The sequence below is a fragment of the Adiantum capillus-veneris genome, chromosome 8 (genome assembly GCF_014529385.1).
Source record: "Adiantum capillus-veneris isolate H3 chromosome 8, ASM1452938v2, whole genome shotgun sequence".
Taxonomy (NCBI): domain Eukaryota; kingdom Viridiplantae; phylum Streptophyta; class Polypodiopsida; order Polypodiales; family Pteridaceae; genus Adiantum; species Adiantum capillus-veneris.
In genome coordinates, this window is record NC_140938.1 from 30,514,517 (window position 1) to 30,534,665 (window position 20,149).

At 45.1% G+C, this 20,149-nt stretch overlaps 2 protein-coding genes across 4 annotated transcripts in view; one reads left to right on the forward strand and one right to left on the reverse strand.

The window, feature by feature from the left end:
• LOC147451891 (P-loop containing nucleoside triphosphate hydrolases superfamily protein) overlaps nucleotides 1–20,149 on the reverse strand; it is a 78,564-nt gene that overhangs the window by 27,616 nt on the left and 30,799 nt on the right. For 2 of the 3 annotated variants that reach the window (XM_086517778.1, XM_086517776.1), the window contains exon 5: nucleotides 12,320–12,424. The exons of the other annotated variant lie outside the window; for it this stretch is intronic. In XM_086517778.1, coding sequence (XP_086373904.1) covers nucleotides 12,320–12,424 — 105 coding nt within the window. The remainder of the gene's footprint in view (nucleotides 1–12,319; nucleotides 12,425–20,149) is intronic. 3 annotated transcript variants of the gene reach the window in all.
• Nucleotides 7,038–8,177, forward strand: LOC147451892 (uncharacterized). The gene is made up of 3 exons (XM_086518738.1): nucleotides 7,038–7,337; nucleotides 7,428–7,589; nucleotides 7,710–8,177. The coding sequence occupies exons 1-3, from the start codon at nucleotides 7,038–7,040 to the stop codon at nucleotides 8,175–8,177; spliced, it is 930 nt and encodes a 309-aa protein (XP_086374864.1).

A 20,149-nucleotide genomic window follows, 5' to 3' on the forward strand; every position in this document is an offset into this window, starting at 1 on the left:
TTCTACTCATGATGGCCTGTCACAATCTTGGATTGTTGACAGTGGTGCCTCTTTTCATGTAACTCCCTCTTTGGAGTGTTTTGCCTCATACACTGCAGGAAACCTTGAAAAGGTGTATTTGGGCAATAACTATGCTTGTGACATTGAGGGAGTTGGCACTATACACCTGGCACTTGATAATGGCCAGGAACTCACTCTTCCTGATGTTAGATATGTGCCTGGTATCAAGAAGAGTTTGCTTTCAGTTGGGCAGTTGGATAGCAGAAGCTTCTTCACTACATTTGGTGGTGGCATGTGGAAGATCCAAAAGGGATCTATGCTTGTGACTAGAGGCAGTAAGAAGGGTACTTTATATTATCTGCATTGCAAGGCATTACCTGGTCGTTTTGTTGCAATTGCAGAAGTGCAATCACACATGGAGCTTTGGCATAAGCGTCTTGGACATATGAGTCATAAGGGACTGCAGACTCTTTCCTCCCTTGGTAGGATTGATGTAAAAAGCTCTAAACTTGATTTTTGTGATGATTGTGTACTTGGGAAGCATGTAAAAGCTTCTTACTCTCATGGAGTCTCTAAAAAGGCTAGTATTTTGGATCTTGTACATTCTGATGTATGCACAATGCCAATAAAAACTCATGGTGGTTCTCGTTACTTTGAGTCTTTCATTGATGATTGTTCACAAAAGCTATGGGTTTATTTGCTCAAGGACAAGAGTGAGGTTTTAAATGCATTTAAAAAGTTTTATGCCTTTGTTTGTACTCAAAAGGGTTTGAAACTTAAATACATACGTACAGATAATGGGGGGGAGTATGTTTCTAAAGATTTTAATGGTTTTTGTGATGAGAATGGGATTAAAAGGGAGCTCACTGCCCCTTATAATCCATCTTTAAATGGTGTGACTGAGCGTATGAATCGCACGTTATGTGAGAAGATTCGGTGCATGTTGTCTACAGCTAATCTCTCGCAATTGTTTTGGGGAGAGGCACTTAAAACCGCGGTGCATATATGCAACCGATCTCCACATCGTGCACTTGATGGTGGCATCCTTGAAGAGGTTTGGTCTGGCAAACCGGCTTCATATGACCACTTGAAAGTCTTTGGTTGTGAATGCTCTATGTACATGTGCCTGTTGACTTGAGGACCAAACTCGATATGAAATCATTGAAAGGCATCTTCTTGGGTTATGGAGATGAAGGTGAAATGGGATATAGAGTTTGGATTCCGGGGTCACATAAGGTAATTCGCAGCCGGGATGTGGTATTTAATGAACCTAAGCTGCTGAAAAATGCCACATCCAATGACTTTGATAAGAAAAAGGTGAAATTTCAGCATGATCAATCACTTTCACAGCCATTTTCTACTGAAAATTCAGCTCCTTTTGATGCTGGTCATGAGGGTCAGTGTGTTATCATTGAGCCAGATGATAATGGACAGCAAAGGGATGCTGAAATTCAACTTGAGGGTCAAAATCAGCATGCTGAAAATCAATTACAACATGGTATAAATGCTGAAAATCAACCTCTAATTGATGGGGTTAATGTTCCGCATGATGTAGAACCCTTGCCGGTTAATGTAGATCATTGGGTGAGGCGGTCTACACGTGTAAGAAGACAACCAGAGAGGTTTCAGCCCTCTTTGGATTGTGTCTTGTTGACGGATGAGGGAGAGCCTCTTACATACAAAGAGGCCCATTCATGTGAAGATAAAAGTAGGAGCTTGCTATGAAATCTGAGATGCAATCATTGTATGCAAATAATACATGGGAGCTTGTGCCTTTGCCCAAAGGAAGGAAAGCTATTCCTAACAAGTGGGTTTATAAGGTCAAATGTGTTGATGACAAACCCAAGTACAAAGCACGTCTAGTTGCTAAGGGTTATGCACAAAAGGAAGGCATTGATTTCTAGGAGATTTTTTCACCTGTGGTGAAGATGTCCACTCTCCGTGTGCTGTTTGCTTTATGTGCTATCTTGGATTTGGAGCTGGATCAAATGGATGTGATCACTGCTTTCTTACATGGTGACTTGGATGAGGAGCTGTATATGCAACAGCCTGAGGGCTTTGTCATTCCAGGGAAAGAGCATTTGGTATGCAAATAGAAACGTAGCTTGTATGGGTTGAAACAATCCCCTAGACAGTGGTACAAGAAGTTTGATACTTTTATGCTCAACCATGGGTTCAAACGCAGTCATGCAGATCACTCTCTTTACACTAAAAAGGCTGAGGATGGAAGCCTTATTGTGTTGGTCCTTTATGTGGATGATATGCTACTTGCAGGAAAGCATAGAGAGACATTAGATGCATTGAAGAAAGAGCTGAATTCAGCCTTTTCTATGAAGGATTTGGGTGCAGCTGAAAATATTTTGGGCATGCGCATTAAGCGAGATAGAAAGAAACGATTGTTGTTTCTCTCACAGGACAAGTACATCAAGAAGGTACTTGAACGTTTTCATATGGCCGATGCTAAGCCTCTTGGTGTGCCTTTACCGCCACACACAAAGCTTAGCAAGCTTGATTGCCCAAAAGATGATGATGCCAAACAAGTCATGAAAGGGATTCCTTATGCATCCGCCTGTGGTTCTTTGATGTATGCCATGGTTGCTACACGTCCAGACATTGCTCATGCAGTGGGAGTTGTTAGCCGGTTTATGTCCAACCCTGGCAAACCACATTGGGAGGCAGTGAAATGCATCTTTAGATATTTGAAAGGTACACAGGACATATGTATATGCTATAGTGGGAGTACACTTGCGCTGCGGGGTTATTGTGATTCGGACATGGTAGGTGATCTTGACACTAGGAAATCTACCAGTGGGTATGTTTTCACACTTGCTGGAGGTGCTATTTCTTGGTGTTCAAGGTTGCAAAAGATTGACGCACTGAGCACTACAGAGGCTGAATATATTTCAGCCACAGAGGCTTCTAAGGAAGCCATATGGCTTGGCAGGTTGGTTAGGGATTTTGGTCTTCCTGCACATGCTCCAGTGCTTGCTTGTGATAGTCAGAGTGCTGTATGCCTGGCTAAGAATGCCATGTTTCATGCTCGTACCAAACACATAGATGTGCGGTACCACTTTATACGACAAGTCTTGGATGATGGTCTTGTCTCATTGAAAAAGATCAAAACACAAGACAACCCTGCAGATGTCCTCACTAAAAGTCTTGCAAAGTCTCAACATGAGCATTGCATACGCTTAGTGGAAGTTGCTTAAAGGTACCACATTGGGCCTTTAAGTGGGAGGTTGTTGGGGGTAAAGGCCCCCTGTGGCCCCCCTTCTTGTATAGTGTACACATACTTATACTTAAAACTCACTTATAAGTGAGTACACACATTTTTTATTAAGTGTCCGGCCACTTTGGCCAGACAACTTATAAGTGTACTTAAATAAAACAAAGAACCCTCAAAATGACAATCGTGGGTTTCTTACGTTTGAGCTCTCTCTCTCTCTCTTTCGATCTGCTGTGCATCCTACTTCTTGCAGTGTGTGCCCATCTCCTCCTCCTCTCACACACTCCCTGCGCTCAACATGAATGACCTTTAGAGAGGTCCAATGAGAATTTAGATTAATTAAATAATTACCCAAGCATTGTTCAAGCCCTATCTCTTAAAGAGGAAAGAAGGACACTTGTCCAAATGCTACCCCTATTGCTAGTTATGACCAAGACTACTGATTGGCTAAGCTTGGCAAGGGCCAATGAGGTGCAAGCATGAGCTAGGAGGGGGGGTCAACCAAGGCTTGTAGGGGGCTTGCTTTTTGCATTCTCTCCTACACACACTCGCTCACACTCTCTCATTATGTTGAGCAAGATCTCCATCTCCTTCTCCAAGCTTAAGAAGTTGAGAGCCTACACCAACACCTCTTGGCTATGGAATGAAAATCCAACCAAGAGCCAAGCTTCAATGGCATGCTCATCTTCTCTACCATCTATATTACTATGCTAAGCTAAAGCTCCAAGGCATGAAGTTTACCATCTTCATTGCATCAACAAGGTCTTAAGGAACACAAAGCATGTATTGTACCAAGTCTCTCTTTATGGGAGAATCTATAATACAAAAGCCTTTTAGAGGGGGGACCGGCTCCAAGTAAATCCGGTCCTCAATTGTTGTCAATTTCTCTAATTCTCTCTCTCTTTTACAAATATTGTTCATGCCAAGCTAGCTAGGTATAATGTTCATTTTGCTACCTTTAATCAAATACTCTCCTTATGCTCTTTCAGAATTCTCTTAAGGAAATGCTCATTATTGTTACTTTAATTCCGCTACAATCAATGTTATAGCCATATTCCGTTACATCAACACTCCACCAGTCGTCAACTTCTCTTTTAGAGTCTTGAATGCTGCAATTTCTGATGGTCCACAAGAAAAAAGAACCCCTTTTTGAGTCAAATTGTTCAACGACAAAGCTATCGCCACAAACTTTTGAATGAACCACTTGTAGTACGAACAAAAGCATGTACATTCTTCAAATCTAGCCAATCTCTAATGGTTTCAACCTTGACCGGGTCCATTTCTACATCCTCTGCAAAGACAATGTGTCGCAAGAAGTGAATCTCTGGCAAGAAACACTCACTCTTTTTCCCATTAACCGCCAATGTCTATTGCCGCAGCTTGGACAACCTATAATAGATGGTGTCTATGCCAGGGTAGTTTTCGTACGTCGAACGGAACCTCTCGTTCCGTCCGGCCGGACCCGTCCCGTCCCGTGCGTTCCGTTCGTTCCGTCCGGTCACTTTTTTCGGCAGATTATGACCGTTGGCAGGTTTTTGACCGTTTGCAACGTCCACTTTGTAGGCCTTTTGGAGCCGTTTACAGGCAGTTTTGAAGCCAAATGCAAGCCCATGGCCCATGGGCCATTGCCATGCTTATTGCCCAAGGGCCAATGCCCATTGCTCAAGAGTCAAGCCTCACATGCTCTTCCTCTCCTATTTAAGCAACCCTTCCCCTTTGTTATCCAACACAACCTACAACTACAAGCTACAAGCTTTAGCCCTAAGCCTCTCAATGCTCTACCCTCTCATCTCCATGTGCTTCCATTGAAGCTCTCAAGTGGGCTCAAGCTCTCGAGTCTCCATTGGGTCTACCATCTCTCTCCTTCAAGCTCCCTTGGGTGACGGGTCTCTCCTTCAAGCTTCCTTGGGTCTCTCTCTCTCTCTCTCTCTCTCTCTCTCTCTCTCTCTCTCTCTCTCTCTCTCTCTCTCTCTCTCTCTAATCTATTGATACATCATACATCATACTAGTAGCTACTAGCTACATACTACATAATGCCGCCTCCTCTTCATGAAGCCTTTGAGAAGCATTGCCGATATTTTGAGCGGGTGGGGGGCAAGCAAAACTCTTGCAAGTGGTGGTGCAAATATTGCCCAAAAGCTATGACCTCTTCCGTCACCCGTCTCATCATCCACTTGACAAAGATGGGAGGACAAGCGGGGCCATGTCCTAATATCCCCGAAGATATCCTTGCGGAATGCAAGAGAAAGTATCTTCCATTGAAGACACGCAAGGGTAGAGTCACCTCGGATGAGTTCGTGTCGCCGGATGTTGATAGCTCCGATTCGGAGGAAGAGGCCTCTCCAACTATGTCCATGGCTACCGGTGCCACCGCGGCCTCATGTGATGGTAGTGCCTCCTCCAAGAAGTCCAAGAAGTCCAAGGGGTCTTCAAGTGATGGTGGCCGGCCTCCGAAGATGGCAAAGCAAACTTCTCTTGCGAAATCGGTGGGTGGATGCTCCGGCCCCTTGTCTTTCCTCAAGGAGAGACAAAGAATCGCGGAAATAGAGATTGCCCGCACGGTGATTGAATGCAATCTCTCCTTCAAACATTCTTCGGTTGGAGCGATGGAAGAGGATGATCATAGCAATTGCGGCGGTTGGTCCATGCGAAGGGTGGACAGGTGTGTCATACCATGACATGAGAACAAAGAAGCTTGATGAAGAGAGGGCAAGGATTGACAAGTCACTTGAGCCCGTACGTGCGGGTTGGGCAAAGTATGGATGCTCTATCCTCTCCGACGGATGGAGCGACCGCAAGAAGAGGGGCATCATCAACATTCTTGTTTCTTGTCCTCTTGGCACGTACTTCTTGCGGGCGGTGGATGCGGGTTCGAGAGGGAAGAAAGTGACCGGGGCATTCATTTGGAAGCACATCCGCCAAGCCATTCTTGAGGTAAAACCGTAAATCGAGCCTTTATGTCTTGAGCAATTGCCAATGAGTCCTATGTTTTAATTTTTAAGTTTTAACTCTTCTTGTCACAAATGCCTCTTGTGTAGGTTGGTGCGGAGCATGTCGTGCAAGTGATTACCGACAATGCTTCAAATTGCAAGGCAATGAGTAAGAGGCTAGAGAAGGAATTTCCATCCATAGTATGGACTCCATGTGCCTCTCATTGCCTTGACCTTCTCTTTGAAGACATAGGGGAGCTAGGTTGGGTGAAAGATATCCTCAACCAAGCACTCTCCATCATCAATTTCATCAATGGCAAAGTGAGGGTGCTTGCCATTTACCGCACCTACTCCGACCTGGAGTTGAAGAAGCCATCGGCCACTCGCTTTGCCGCCATGTGGCTACTTCTAGAGCGGCTCTATGATGTGCAAAACAAAATACAAAAGACCATGGTCTCCGATGAGTTTAAGGAGTGGATGAATGGAGAGTCCGCCGCTTCCCAACAAGATGCAAAAGCCATCCAACGGCTTTGCTTGCGGGAGGAGTTTTGGCAAGAAATTAAGGGTCTTGTCGTGCGATCTTGCCCTTGTACAAGGCACTCCGCACGACCGACATGGAAGGGGCAACTATTAGGCTTCTATGGCACTTCATGGAGGAAGCTTACAAGGAGATTGAGAAGTCTACAATCCTAGATGGGGCTCCCGATGGAACACGGTATAACTACATATTTATTATTACATATGTCATTCTCTATATATCTAAATTCTACATGCTTGTTTCTCTACTTAGTACATTTCCTCTCTCTTCTTGTAGTGATTACCTCGAGGACTCTCCCAAGAGAGACGACATTCTCCTCCTAATCACAAAGCGGTGGGATTGGATGAAGAGACCTATCCATTACTTTGCGGCTCTCTTGCATCCAACTTACAAGAAGCCCGAACTCTTTGCAAATCAAGAGCTTATTGAGGAGCGCAACAATTACCTCTTTAAGGTGCTAAAAGAAGAGGACATTGGAGCATTTCTCCAAGAGGTAATCAACTATAGAGACCAACGAGGCACCGCATTTACTTCCAACTTGTGTTGGAAGCGGCAATCATTGGTGAAGCCTTTATTTTGGTGGGAGAGCTTTGGCTATCAATTGCCTACTCTCAAACGACTTGCTTTGAGGATTCTTGGCAAAGTAAGCGACAAGCCTCAAACTTTTACATTTTGTGCTTAATCTCTTCAACTATAGTCTCTTATAGCTTATGCCTCTCTTGATGTGTTTTAGGATTGCTCATCAAGAGCATGTGAGCGTAATTGGTCCGCATACTCCCTCATCCACACCAAAATCCGAAACAAGCTCTCAACGAAGCAATTAGAGCGACTTATCTATTGTCGCTCCAATTTACGCATGTTGCGCTCTATGCATGAGATGCCTATGGCTCGACAGGTATAAATTATAAATTATAATCACTACTCACTCCATTTTCTATACTCTAGAGTCTAGTCTTTAATTAGTTTGAATATACTAATTATGTTTTCATTTTCCAATGTTGTAAATGTCAAATAGGTCAACGTGGATGAGCTCACACTTACGATTGACACTCTAAAGAGTGTCAATAAAGAGCAAGACCCTGAGGAGCAAATGATTTTTCGTGAGCTCTACTTGGAGCTTGAGGAGATTGATCGCCGGGTTTCTCGCACACGATCACGCAAGAAGGTCGTCATCCATGGAGTTACATCAGCTACAAGAGGCAGAGGTGCCAGGGCTACAAGAGGTAGAGGCAAAGCATCAACAACACCCACGGAGGCTCCTAGGACCTATGTGCGGCGAGGCTCCGAAAGCGGCTCTTGTGCGGCAGCCATCACTTCCGAGGATAGAGAGCCTCGAGAGATAGAGTATGATGATGAAGGCAACCTCATTAGTGATGGAGATTATGAGCTGTCATCCTTCGACTCTTGTGAGGAAGAGGATGATGTTGATGAGCAAGGCTCAGAAGAGGAAGATGAGGAAGATGATGAGAGCACTAGTGACTAGCGACTTTACTATTTAGTCTCTCTATTATGGTGTGCCACTTTTTGAGTACTTTGTAGCCCTTGCCACTTGGTCTCTACTTATCAAATTTCAATGATCATTTTGGTTTATGTAATGCTCATTCTCTTTAGTCTTTGAGTCTTGACTCTTTACATTGTACTATGTAGTATTGTAACTACTAACTTGTAATCTATACAAATGTCAAGTTTCTATAAGTAAGTATTAAGGCCTAAGCCTTAGGCCCTTAGACTTGAGAATTATTTGTTTTTTTAAATTTGAACGTACATAACGTCATCGTACATCATAAATTTTTTTAGTTCGTTTAGTACCGCACATCATTGTACACGTACAAAACGTACGGGACCGTACGAGACTACTATGGTCTATGCTCTACCTCACTCTTGGAGAATATGATAATGTCGTCCGAAAAGGTGCCCACAAATGACCGGTACTCTCTAAAAAACTTGTCTATCATCCTATTGAACGTTTCAGGAGCATACGTGAGACCGAAAGGCATCAACAAATACGTACAATCGAAAGGGCGTTCTAAACGCAGTCTTGTATATACATCTCCAAGAGAGATCCTGATCTAATGATAGCCACTTTTCAAGTCGATTTTGCTAAAGCAAGTAGAACCCTGTAACCTGTCTAGTATATCATCAATCCTGGGTATTGGAAAATAGATTTAGAAGCTTATCAGGATCTACCTATGGTTTGCCAGAGAGGGGCAGCTTGCACATGCCAAAGTTGTATGGCAAGGTGGTCTTGGGCTCATTCATCCAGCCTCATAGAGTAGTATCCCGCCAGGAAAGCTCATTGTTTGTGGACTCCTTCCGGGTGCTAAGCAATCGAAGGAGCTTCTTTAGACTCAAGTTCCCTTAGCAAACCGTGGCAGCAAGAGACGCGCTCGATTTTCACAGAGATGCGCAAAATTGGATTGAGTTGGCGATGGGAGGACGGATTTTTCATGAGTCTGCTCATGGCTGGGAGACGTGCACATGCCTGAGTCAGAGTCAATCAGCTTGTATGGAGGAGCGCCTTCGACAGCCTTTGATTTCGAACCCTTTGCTTCGCGCAGAGCGTGGACATATGTTGAGTACTAGACCTCATGTAGCTTGGGAGCTTATGGCAGCTGGCCCGGCTCAATGGATGCAGTTTTGTAGCATGCCTGAGGAGATGCCAAGAGACAAATTGAGCATCATCCGGGGAGACTTGACTATGCATCTGGATATACAACCTCCGCTCTCAGCTGACTGGCATGCCCATTTTGAGTTGCAGGCCCCAATGTGGATGGGAGCTTTCACGCAGCAAGAGACTCTGATTGCAGTCAAAGCTCGCACAAATTACGGCGACTGTTTATCTTTGAGGTGCAAGAGGAGGTCAGCTCTCTCCCATTCAATGCGAAGCAGATGTGGTCTCGGAGTGCACATTTCAGATGATTAGACTGCTCATTGCATCTGGAAGACGATGGTTGTATGACCCAGACCCAGAGGAGGCAATCAAAATTGACTAGAGGTCATCTGCTTTTGGAACTCAATCTCTAGCTTAGCTGAAGTGGGACCCTCGCGAGTGGTCCTTTTGCCTCTCCCACCAACCCCAAGATCCCCTTTTTTCAATATGCTGCCTGGCTTGGCAAACATATATAGATATCAAGGTGGTGTCCACCATGTATAAGCCAGAGCCCCACTGCAATCCCCCTGTGCACGACCAATCACTAACAGACAGTAATCCACTGAGCTTGGTTGCTAGCTCAAAGCCGAGTTCAAAAGTCTGTCAAGATCTCATCTGTGATCCCTAGTCAGCTCCTCAGTTTTCCCTAGGTGTGAGCATCCTTTAGATAGTATGAGATACTGCCTATGGGTTTCACAACAAGTCCAGCATATTTGCCTCAAGATTCTTTCGGTGATGGCGTCCCCTGGTTTTCACGATAGAATGGTCAGCCTGTTCGGGACCATCACTTGGATATGAGACAAAGAATAACAGTTTCAGGAATAGCCTCCTGGCAGGTAGTCTTCAACACTGTTCGCTGCCTGACTTCTCATCAGCGCTTAGACACAGAGGAGACACTGCACATGGGAGCTGATCAGTGGCCTGGGACACTAGTATGTATGGCGAGCCCACTGCTACAGAGTTTTTGCAAGCAGACTTGAGCCTTCTGGTTGGAGCTGATGCACACATTTGGCGGGCAAACATGATAGGATATATGGTAGCCCCGATAGAGCGGAGACAAAGCACAAGGGTTTCGTACAATTGTAGCAACCAGAGCCTTTCTTCATTGTGGGCCAGGGTATCCAGTGGGACTATCAGCCAACCACATGGCTTCTTCTCCCTTCCATTTTGTGATTTAGCCGTTGTATATTTATTTCTTCTGCATGTGAGTCTCCTCTCTTTTTCTCTTGTACCATGTACCCTATTGCTAGGGGAGATGTACCCCATAGGGAAGTTTCCCATAACAAAGAAAAACACGCAAGGCTTTTAAGAGTAGAGTTCTACTTCTGTTTTGAAGCATCAAATGAGCCCTTCTTGAGAGTTACGACTATTGCAGCAACCACAAGGCTACAAGCAATACAAATGGAGTGTTTTGCCAAATATTTCGGCTAAATAATCTTCAACTCTCCTCTTTGATAAGTGCTAGTTTTTACAATTCCAAGTCGAATTGAGTTTCTTTTTTACACATCCTAATTCCCGTTGTCATCTGTCCCACTCATCTATAGCTATGTATGTCATAATCTTGTTGAATGGTGCTGATATGAAGACACACATCTTGTAAAGGAGCAAGACACTGCCCAATCTATTCTATATTGTGGTACCACCTCTCCTCACTCACCATCGGCCTCTTGTACACATGGGGAGAGACACATTAAAAGAGTTTAATGACTATGGCTTCCACACATGGAATGAAGAAGGGTTTTGGGGAGTTATCAAGCATGCAGGAGATACATTTGCAAGTAGGGCAGCTTTAGCACAAATTTCAAGCCAAGGATAAACGATCTTTAGGCATCCTTGCCACTTCTCTTGATGATAACTATCTACACTTGCTTGATAAGGCCTCTTAGGAGAAGATCTTTCAAGCCTTATCAATAGGCTTTAAGAGTTTATGTATTCAGCAGAGTCTCCAACCAAGCTCGAGTGGAGAATGAAGACAAAGTTGTTGTTTCGCTTGGTGTATCCTGCTCGCCAGCAAACAATATAGTGACCTGGGAGAACAATGAAGAGAATTCTCTGAAGAATGTCCCCTCCATCAATCATTAGAAGAGAGAGGAATCAAGGATGATTCTTCACGGGTGAGGAATAACCCAAAAAGTGGGGGTGAATGCAGCGCCTGATCCCCCCTCGATACAACTCCCAGGAAATTACCAATCTCTGAGATATGCCGCTGAAACTATGGTGATAAGCTTGCCCAAAGTAGCAAGATCCATCCCCTGTTTCCATCTATATAAATAGAAATAAGCTTTGCAAAGTCAAGGGGATTATGTAAAAGAGCTTCAGTAGCCTGGTCCAATGTCTCAAAATTAACCCTAAAGCAACCTCTCTCCAGTGGAGAGACAATCACAATCCTGGGAATGGATCCTGTGAAAGAAGCTACCTAGAGATAGTCCCATCAGCTGTCTCCCTTGCAGCCTAAATCCCACCGCCTTGCTAACTAAGCAACATTCTCCAATGAAACCACCAAACTGTGAATGGAGCGGAGGCTATATGCACCGGCTTTAGAAATTGGTGGATTAATTGTTAGCAGAAATTGTGTAGTGTTAACACCATGCTCCATAGGGGATTGCTAGTTCCCTTCACCCAAAAAATTCATTTTCACCTGATGGGAAGATTGTAATTAGTGGGTGTATGTCTCACCTACAATTTGTGAAACCAAAATTTTGAAAAAATACATTTTATAATTGGATGTGGGAGTTGCATCCAAAATGAGATTTACAATGTACTGACTTCAGCTTAAACACCTACTCTTCAAGAAAATGCTTGCAATCCTTTCAGCTCAACTAACACACAATCTCAAATTATACCTACAAGATTGTACACCAACTATCAATGTGAAATATACCTTTGCTTTACCTGCTTTCTAGTAGTCAAAAGCCAAAAACTCTTAACATATTCAAATTCCATAAGGCAAAGTAAAACCAGTTCCCATAAGTCACCTCATCAATCACTAAAGTGTTGATAGCATTTGTCTTCAAATTCTTGGTTTCAATCATTTTGTGTATGCAAGTCAAGGTCCCAACAATTATTTGCGGTGGGTCTGCCTACACATCGAAGGAAAATTTAACAGATTTTTTCCACTCAAATTACAAACACTCTCTCTCTCTCTCTCTCTCTCTCTCTCTCTCTCTCTCTCTCTCTCTACGTAATCAAAATTAGACTCCCGTGAAGGGGATCGGGGAGCACCACAGACGGAGAGTGAGAGAGAGAAGGAGACACACGACACACAGATATGGGTGGGGAGACTCAAAGAGTGAGCAGCCCCCTATACACTTATGCTATGTATAAGGTATACAAGTCAGTGGGCGCCCAGACTCTGGGCGGCCGGGCAAGGCACAGACGCCTATACCCCAACAACCTCCCACTTAAAGGCGATTGTGCCTTTAAGCAAGAGAACCTAGTCTAAAGACTACAAAAGGTGAGAGAAAACCGCTCTCAATCGATGCCCACTGGCTGGCTGTGATCGTGTGCATCCGGCTGTCCTGCTCCCGTGTAAGTCCATACACCACCAGACGTACCGCACACGTACTGCAAGTATGTACGCAATATCTGCATATCTCCCTCGTGTACTATGCCATCATCAGTCAACAAACGACTGACAACCCCAACTGCAAATGCTCCCACTGCAGCTGCGATATCCGGTCTCAAGATCAACATCTCATACATGAGACCACCGAACGTTGATGCAACCCTGGCAACCTCTGCCACCTCCAACTCAGAACTCAACTCATGGCAATCCTGCCCCCTATCATAGAGACCATGGCACTCTGACTCCGAGCTCTGGAGTGACTCCTCGTGCCCACCACATATCACATGTGTACCAAGAGTATCCATCTGTCTTGAATCTGCATCAAGCTCTGGCATAAGCATATCAAGAAATGACTCCACAATAGCCGACATCTCAGCATCCATGTGAGTCATCTCTGTCATCACCTCTGATGACTCATCCTGCTGTGACTCACTAGAGCTATCCCGCTCTACCTGTGCATCCGTAGACGCAACCTGCACAACAAGGTCACTGCTCTGCACTCCATGCAAAGCATCCTGCAACCCACAAGCAAAAGAGACTCGCCTGCTCTCTCGCTCTCTACCTGGCTGCATGATCACAGAGACAGCACCGTCTCTCGCGTGATCCACATGCAATGGGTAACCTGTACCACTCCTGGCACCTCTCGCAATCACTAGCGAACCCAAATGCATCACAAAATCTCGCTCTCGTAGCGAAATCTGACATCCACGATCTCTAAGCTGACCAATCGAGATCAAACTCGCTATCAAATCTGGTACATAGCGCACATGTCGTAACAAGTAAGATGCACCACTCGGTAATGACAGTCTCACATCTCCTGCACCTGCTATCGCATGCACCGATCCATCGGTCAAACGTACACTGCCAAGCATCCCGCTAGAATAGCTACAAAACCATGCACGATGCGGCGTGACATGAAACATAGCATCTGCGTCTAGCAACCACTGCGAAGGGAGTGCACTATCCACATGTATAGCATCTCGTGCATAGCTCGAGGTAAAAGTGACATCCCTGTCACTAGTATACTCCGACACTACATCTGCCTCAACTGTCAAAGCAACTGAGTCCATGGCATCACTACATACATCTCTGAGACTGCCATGTCTCCTACGATGTCGCATACGACGAAAACAACGCCGTCTAACGTGTCCAGCAATACCAACATGTCACCTGTCGGCGTGCTCGTGAATGTACATGTCTCACACGAGTCCGTGATGACTCAGATCTATCATACATATCATGTAATCTTCGCCAAAGTGCTCTCGAAGTAGTCTCATACATAACAAGAGCATATACAGATTCCGCAAGGTGCAAAGAGAGCGTAGATAGTGCCATCTCCTCTAGCTCCTGCCACTGATCGTCAGACATGTTTGAAGGTCTACCTGCATCACCACTCAATGGTCGATGCAACCCTCACTGTGTCAATGCATCAAGCATACACTCTCTCCATGCCGCAAAGTCTGACCCATCAAACACGCGCATCTGTGAGAGGTCACAATCTGATCGATCACCTGTCTCTGCCATGAGCACAATGTAGCAAACTAGAAAGCAAAACCACCTCACCAACAACACCTGGAAACTGTCTACAAATATGGCCAGAAACACAATGTAAAACCAGTGAGACACACTCCAAAATAGAGCTCCCGCAATGTCAATACAAGCCTCGCATGCTCTAGTAGCACACTGCAATATGTGAGCTAATCACCAAGCCCACACTATGCGGTATCGATGCATACACACGCACAAGTCTCCCACCTGCAGAGAACACCGCACGCAAATGCTGAGTGCAACCCGCAATCTCTACCTAGATCACATAAATGATACGCATAAAACTCCTGGGAAAATTTCGTCAGAGTTTCGACGCACAATGGCTGTCAACACAAAATAACCATTGTCCTACAAGCTCAATACAATGAGCAATCAATGCGCATCAAACTACACTCAACATACATGCATAAGCTCTGCAAAACTATGGCAAACAATGCTCGAGATCACAAGACTCTCCCACCCGAGAGCAAACCACTGTCTCAAACAAAGAAAGATACACAACTCCTCACTCTTGCGAGAGTGGATACAAAAACACAAAACTGTGTACAAACTGACAAAACCTGTCAAAGTGAGAGTAAACACTCGATCACAAGCTATGGCGAGAATCTGGGAAAAATCCGACAGAATTTCTCCTCAAAACTGAGCAAAAAACTCAAGTACAATCTCTACCATAAACCATAACACTACTCAATGCCAATGAGTAGAAATGCCAAAATGGTTCCACATTTTCACATACAATGGCAATCCGCACTCAACGTACATCAACGGAGTGACTGCGCATAAGCAAGCGCCAAAAGATTTGCAATCCGGAAACTTGATCAATGCGAAAACAATGCTCTCAAGAGAGCTCACCGGCACTTGAAAGTGCTAGTCAAAATGCATGTATAATGGGCATCAACCATGCGCCATAACCATATGCAAACCATCCGCAAAGACCATGAATCCAAGCACAAAATCACTGCCAAAGTATCCTGTGAAAACCAGTGAAAGAAGCTCCACCTGTGTGCTCCAAAAAACTGCGTCTCTCAAGAGACCGCCTCGATGGTGTGTAAACGCCTCCGTACTTCGTTGCCCAAGTCTACCAAAAAACCCTCAAACCACAAGCTTAACACAAGCTGCAATTGCATCTTCAGCTCAGAATTTATGCACTCAACTTCAAGCATCTCCCGTGCTTCCAAAAGTGCATCAAACTCGCACACAATGCGACAACAGAAAATCTGGGATTTCTGTATACAGTCAGTCTGAGCTGAATATCAGCAAAACGGTGAGGAATTTGCAAAAAGTTTCTTCTGCAAAGTTGTAGACCACGTCGAAATGGATCTGCATTCTACAAGGAGAAAAACGAATCTGAAAATAGTGCTGCTGCGCACACAGTTTTAGGGCAGCACCTTCACTTACACACAGTCTTCCACACTCCTTTCTGAGCTTCCACAAGAGCATATATCACGCTCAACTGAGCTCACAAGCTCCCATTGCATTCTCACAGCAAGTCTTCTGCTTTCTTAATCTCTCTACCGTCGAGAGAGAGCGAGCTATCGCCTTGAAGCTCTCAAAGCCGTCGTGCTCTCCGCGATCACCATAGCTCTGATACCAATTGAAGGGGATCGGGGAGCACCACAGACGGAGAGTGAGAGAGAGAAGGAGACACACGACACACAGATATGGGTGGGGAGACTCAAAGAGTGAGCAGCCCCCTATACACTTATGCTATGTATAAGGTATACAAGTCAGTGGACGCCTAGACTCTGGGCGGCCGGGCAAGGCACAGACGCCAACTTGTGCGTGTGTATGCATCGATACCGCACAGTGTGGGCTTGGTGATTAGCTCACAGATTGCAGTGTGATACTAGAGCATGCGAGGCTTGTATTGACATTGCGGGAGCTCTATTTTGGAGTGTGTCTCACTGGTTTTACATTGTGTTTCTGACCATATTTGTAGACAGTTTCCAGGTGTTGTTGGTGAGGTGGTTTTGCTTTCTAGTTTGCTACATTGTGCTCATGGCAGAGACAGGTGATCGATCAGATTGTGACCTCTCACAGATGCGCGTGTTTGATGGGTCAGACTTTGCGGCATGGAGAGAGTGTATGCTTGATGCATTGACACAGCGAGGGTTGCATCGACCATTGAGTGGTGATGCAGGTAGACCTTCAAACATGTCTGACGATCAGTGGCAAGAGCTAGAGGAGATGGCACTATCTACGCTCTCTTTGCACCTTGCGGAATCTGTATATGCTCTTGTTATGTATGAGACTACTTCGAGAGCACTTTGGCGCAGATTACATGATATGTATGATAGATCTGAGTCATCACGAACTCGTGTGAGACAGATCGGGGAGCACCACAGACGGAGAGTGAGAGAGAGAGAAGGAGACACACACACGATGTGGGTGGGGAGACTCAAAGAGTGAGCAGCCCCCTATACACTTATGCTATGTATAAGGTATACAAGTCAGTGGGCGCCCAGACTCTGGGCGGCCGGGCAAGGCACAGACGCCTATACCCCAACAGCCCGAAGGCATTACATCAGCCCGTAGGCATACAAGGATCTCATAGTGAAAAAATCCCTCAGATATTCAATGATTATTAACCATAAGGGAAAAAATACCAGTGATGCAAAGATGGGTGATACAACAAAAGCTAGGCACATGGGAGTGAGGGAAGAAAGTGGAAAAGAGCTGAAGCAGAAATAGACCACCATGACGTTGAGAGGAGGCCGAAAACTCCACCAAAGAATAACATCCATCAAGACGCTCCAGCCATCTGGCTGCCCCCCTGAATCCCCATGAGTAGCAGACCAAACGCCGGAATGTGCCAAGCATCTGTAAAGTGTGTCGAAAAATAACCACTTCCATGCCTACTACTCCAAAGGTAAAAAAGATGACAATACTGGCCTATGTGCAAAACACCAATGCCCACCAGACGCAATGTTGTTGAAATCACCACCAATAACCAAGTATCAACAAGAGGCACTGTGACGGGTTTTAGGGTTGGGAATTATGCGTCGAGGTCATAGACGCATCGGCCAAATGCGTTCGTTTGGCCCGCCCCAGACTCACTCTCCCTAGGAAGGTGGTCCACGCCAATCTTTTGATCAACGCCGGAATCCTATGTGCCGTGATCAATGTCATCTGCATGATGTTGGGACATCTAAGTCGTGACTAACTTGATTGAGTTTTGCAAGAACCAGCCTAGGGGCCTATAAAGTTCCATCGAGAAGCCTACTTTAAGAGGACACTCTCACACACAAGGGCTCACATAAAATATGATGACGTGGTACATCAGTACGGACGCCCATGATCTGCGTTGCTGCCATGTGTCAACCTGTACAGATGCTCTGCAACTTGCGTTGGCTTGCTGACATGGCACAGCTATACGAACACTCCGCTTTTTACACTGACTGATGACGTGGCACTACTGTACGGAAATCCCCCTTTTTATGCTAGCTGTGGGCAGATTATATGTGAGTTTGGAGCCAGAACTTTTAAAATTAAGTGCTTCTTGATATGATACTTTGGGGGGCTCTACTATTGGTGTCACAAGGCTGTGGCAACCACTAACCTTAGTTGTTGGTTTCTTTCCCTTGATTTTTATTTAATTTTTGGGACCCTCTTTTTGAAGTCACAAATGGCAGGACATTGTGTGGCTAGTGACACGGCCGACGGCCGAGAGTTTCACCCGTAGTCGGGAAGGGCAGGTCGCCACGAGAAGGTCGAGCCAGTCAGCACTAGAATCTGAGTAGTAAAAGGGTGTCTAGGCTAAGTTCAAAGTCATTTAGGCCCCTCGCTACACGTATAAGTTGGTAGGTACTAGGAAATTAACTCAAAAGAGGCATAAGGGACATTTGGCGGCTCCAGATGACTTTGCCAAGTCCAGCTGAAGAGGGGGTGCCCAAACTGAGAGAGGGGGCTGATTTGACATTGTTGTGAACTACTATGTGTGTGAGTAGTGGGTGCAGGTGATCACAACTTTAATGGAAAGCTTGCCTTCTCCCTTGCTCTATGTAGCACGATAATTCCGCTCTCGTGCATCTCTCCCCCCCTTTGAATACAGAAATCTGATGGGCCGCTCGAGGGCTTTTCATCTGTATGTACAGTTGTTAGGGTTCATGTTGCTAATTGGACTATTTTCTTATTTTTAATGATTAATCTCTTTTTTATGATATTTTATGTGCACTAAGAACTGTTAAAAGATTGTAGCTACAGGAACTGCCATCAGGAACGGACAACTCTGATGTGTCATTTGATGGGTGACGATAAACATCGCGAAGGAGTTTCCGTAAGCTCGGTGGAAAGGGCCGGGTTACGAGTGCCCCTGATGCGTCACATGATGGGTGACGGGTGCATCAGTAAGGGGGCATCCCGTAGGCTAAGGAGGAAATCCGAACTGAGTAAGAAAATACGCGTAAGAACGCAAGCACAAGAATAAAGATGGGTTCAATGAAGCTTTTTACGAAAAGCAGGAACAATCGCGGGAAGGCAGACACTTTCCCGCGAGGAATCTATGTTTTGATAGTGCCTAACTTAAGGAAACCATTTGAGGTTCACTGCGATGCTTCAGGCGATTGCATCGGAGCAGTGTTAAACCAAGAAGGCCATGCAATGGCTTATGAAAGCAGACAGCTTAAGGATGCAAAGTTGCATGCATCAATCTACGAAAACGAACTCTCGGCTGTGATTCACGCCTTATCCAACTGGAAGCACTATCTTCTAGAAGCGGATTTTGTGATCAAGAATGATCACCAGAGTTTGCGGTATTTTCTTACGCAACGGAAACTATCTGAGAAGCAGATAAGATGGGCAAACTTTTTGTCTATGTTTCACTTCCAGATCCTTCACACGGCTGGGAGTAAGAATGTGGTCGCAGACGCATTGTCCAGGCGGCCAAGGGTGAACGCTATCACTTCGGTGTATCACCAAGAATTAGAAGCACTACCGGATTTGTATCCGAATGATCCAGACTTCTCCACTATTTGGGAAAAGCTACATCGTGGAGAGAATGAGTTTCCCTATTCCATTCGGGACGGTTATCTCTACCACCATCAAGCCATATGTGTGGCGGAACCATTAAGAAAGAAGATCATGGATGAAGCACACGCTTCGCCTTATGCGGGTCATCGGGGTATTCTCCCTACGACCTTAGCAATGGAAAGATATTTCTTTTGGCCTAGCCTTAAAGCAGACATTGATAAGTATGTCAGGGAATGTTTGGTTTGCCAAAAAGTGAAGTATGATCGGCATAAGACGCCTGGGTTGCTACAACCTTTGTCTGTGCCTAATGAACCTTGGGAAATTATTGCCATGGACTTCATCATGGACCTCCCTAGAACTCAGACTGGAAATGACGCGATCTGGACCATTGTGGACAGGTTTAGCAAGCAAGCATACTTTATACCAGTCAAGAAAACGATAAAAGCAGATCATATGGCTAGGGTCTTTCTGGCACAGATCTTTAAGCATCATGGAATGCCTAAGTCTATTGTGAGTGATCGAGATCCTCGCATGACAGGAAATTTTTGGCGTGCCTTGATAGATAATCTTGGTACGAAGCTGAATTTTTCATCTGCCTACCATCCTCAAGCGGACGGGCAAAGTGAGATAGCCAATTCCACAATATTGGATATGTTAAAAGCTTATGTGTCAGACCGGCAATCTGACTGGGAGAAATATTTGCACTCATCGATAGGGAAAGCAC